General features: G+C 29.3%; 1 protein-coding gene across 10 annotated transcripts in view; it reads left to right on the top strand.

The window, feature by feature from the left end:
- LOC106792264 (kinesin-like protein KIF13B) overlaps window positions 1-3,016 on the top strand; it is a gene marked incomplete at its 5' end in the record, with an annotated part of 91,907 nt that extends 88,891 nt beyond the window's left edge. For all 10 annotated transcript variants that reach the window (XM_014758539.1, XM_014758546.1, XM_014758540.1 and 7 more), the window contains 6 exon segments: window positions 181-511; window positions 1,076-1,335; window positions 1,478-1,661; window positions 1,969-2,166; window positions 2,395-2,580; window positions 2,877-3,016. In XM_014758539.1, coding sequence (XP_014614025.1) covers window positions 181-511; window positions 1,076-1,335; window positions 1,478-1,661; window positions 1,969-2,166; window positions 2,395-2,580; window positions 2,877-2,965 — 1,248 coding nt within the window.
- Window positions 3,017-3,284: the final 268 nt, after the last annotated feature.

Genomic DNA, 3,284 nt, shown 5'->3' on the forward strand with positions numbered 1-3,284 from the left:
ATTGTTGGATAATTATTTAATGTATAACTATTCTGTAGATTTAATATATATATATAGAATATTTGAAAATTGTTTTATAAAGGGTTAATCATGAAATTCAATGAAAGATCAGTGATTGTATTATATTTAAAAAAAACAAAATATATATATATATATAAACAAAATAAAAAAAAAATTCAGGCACCAGCAAAACCAACGAAGCCGCTAACTTCGTCACGCACATTGGATTCGCTTGCTGAATTGCAATCAACGAAAATCAACACTCCGAGTATGAGTAGCAGTGGTTACGGTTCTCAAGCAGTTTCAACGACCAATTTAACATCCGAAGATTCGATTTCTATCAAATCTATCAGCGTAGATGAAACACCCGATTTAGAATATCGAAATTTGTTGGATAATAAAAAAGCAGAAAAGATGGACAGTTCATTAGTTGAAGAAACACCCGAGGAATATACCTGCGACGTCAACACTGCTATGGAACATTTGAATGTTACGGAAGATTCTCGTGAGGGTTAGTTAGTTTGGTTCTCTTTAATTTACAACGGACAGGATATAAATTTTTAATTCCTTTTTTTTTTTTTTTTTTTTTCAACAACAATAACTATGTATTCAAAAATTTTTCATAAATTGTTCTTGCCATTATCAATAATCATCATCATCATCATCGTCATCGTCATTGTCATCATTTGCGTCAGAGTTTTACAATACTGTTCAACATACATTCGAATGCTTTAAAAGTTTGATTTGTTGTTGGGTATATATGATTGGGGGTGTTTGATCCTATCAGATATAATTTTGAAGATATAGTAATCAAATTTAGAAGAATATTGATGTTTTTACTATTGTGTGCGTATCAAAATTAAAGCTGATAGGGTGAAACTGATGCTGTTTTTTTTTTTTTTTTCTTTAAGATAAATTCACCAAAATATATACTAAGAACGAGTTTAACTTTTAAAAAATATCATTAGGATATTAACGTTGTTTTATTGGGTCGTGTAATTAATTTAATATAGTAATTATTATTCGATTGTTTTGTTTTTTTTGTTTGTTGTTATTTTTTTTGTGTCTTGTACAGTAAACATTAGGAAAAATCTGGAAGAAATGGGTGCTTACACGGATCCCGATACCGAGAGTCCTGTTTCATCGACGAAAGACGATAGCGATGCTACCGGTAATTTAACAACACTTAACTTAACGCAGAAAAAGGATACCCAGAATCCAATTTTAACTGGTAGAAGAAAAAGCGAAATGGTAATTAGTCAAACATCGAATTCGGGCGACGAGAGTCCTTTGGAAGGATCCTCGATTGTTCATACGAAACTACCACCAGGCAAGGTAAATCAAATTATATTAATTTTTGTTTCGTGAATGTGAACAAAAAAAAAAAAAAGAAAGTAATGTTAAGAATTTAAAGAAGGAGATTTATAAAAAAAAAAAAATCATGTATCATTTTGTACATTATTTATTATTGTTTTAGGTTGTACGAAGAAGGAAAGCTTCTAGTGGTACAGGAAGGCCTACCAGTTCTCAACACAGAGCTTCGTTTCCTATGGTCCGTCCACAAGTTTCTGAAAGTAAAGCTGCAGCACGATTAGAACAAACGATGCAGCCTAATATGCCATACGAAAATGGTGACAATAGCTCCTCCGAAAGAATCGATGGTATTTGTTTTTTTCATTTAACGTTAATCCCATTTCATCGTTTTCATATTTAATCTGTTAGAATTTATTAATAAATAGGAGGATTTAAAAAAAAAATGCTAGGTAATTCAGTAATATAATCAATTAAGTTTCAAATTTCTTGTATCAAATATTAAACTATTGTTTATTGAAATATTTAACGATTAGGTAGTAATATTCGTACAAATATAATTGTTAGATTTAGGTTTGTTACATTATTAATTAAAGCTTAAATATATTGAATGCATATTTATATGATATCATTGTTGTTATTCATTGTTAATTATAGATGACACGAGCGATAAAAGTTCAGCCTTTGGCTCGAGACACGATTTGACAAGAATCGAAACTCCGTTACCAGATTGGGTGATAGTTGGTGAATCTGTATTAGTTCGTCCATACAGTTATTCAGGTGTTATAGCATATGTTGGTCTAACAGAGTTTGCATCTGGTATATGGATTGGGATTGAACTTGATGCACCAACTGGTATATATATCATATTTAAAATAATTTATATAATATATCTCTGGTGAATGGTCAAACAAACAAAAAAATGTTAAAAATTTTTAAGTACGAATTAAAGAATTTTACTAATACTTTTGTTTACCCACACACCAAAGAGAGAAAGAAAGATAGAGTTAATTAATTTTTTGCTAACCATTGATCTTTTTATTAAGTTCATTATAATGATTATTATTGAAAATTAATTGATAGGTAAAAACGACGGTGCTGTAAATGGTCATAGGTACTTCAATTGTCGACCAAAGTGTGGAATCTTTGTTAAAGTCGATAAATTGATTCAAGACAGACGAGGAAGAGCACTTAGAAGTTATAGTAAACAGGAACCTGCACCACCACCACCACCTCCATCGGCACCAATACGCAGAAGCGTAAGCAGAGGTATTGTTCACGTATAAGTATATTACACATTTCTTTTCTTTTCTTTTTTCTTTTTTATATTTATATTTAATCGTATTATTATGCATAAATATTCTTAATTATAAGAATTATATTTTGAAAACGTTAAATTCGATTTGAAAATTGGCAAATAATATTTAAAGTAAAGTTTAAATTAATTTGACTTGTAAACCTCTCTTGCATCAGGACACCAACCCTCTATATATACATTATTTTATTGAATTGAAATTAAATATATATTTATATAAATATAAAAAATATTTGTTTGTTCTTCAAAGGCGAAGGTTTACATTACTTGCACCGAAGTCGGAGCCGAGGAGAAGGTCTTTCAACGACGGGAACGCGTTATTCTCCCCGAAGCAAGTAATAAAAATCAAATCAATTTAATAACGCGACTACTTCTCATCATAAAATAAAATAAAATAAAATAAAATAATAATATTAATAATAATAATAATGAAAAAAATGCAAAAGGAAAAGAAAAGGAAAAACAAAAAAACCGTTCGTCGTTATAAAATAATAATAGTTAATAATAAGAAATCACAAGTAAGGAAGAAAAAGAAAACGTAATGAGGTATAAACAAAAAGGTAAAAAACAAAAAGAAACAAAAAAAATAAAAAAGTAATGTTATCCTAATTATTGCTACATGCCTATGATATGTGTAGCAAAAGCAAAGCAAAGCAAA

The sequence above is a fragment of the Polistes canadensis genome, unplaced genomic scaffold, assembly GCF_001313835.1.
Source record: "Polistes canadensis isolate GaletaPanama2010 unplaced genomic scaffold, ASM131383v1 scaffold_399, whole genome shotgun sequence".
Classification (NCBI taxonomy): Eukaryota; Metazoa; Arthropoda; class Insecta; order Hymenoptera; family Vespidae; genus Polistes; species Polistes canadensis.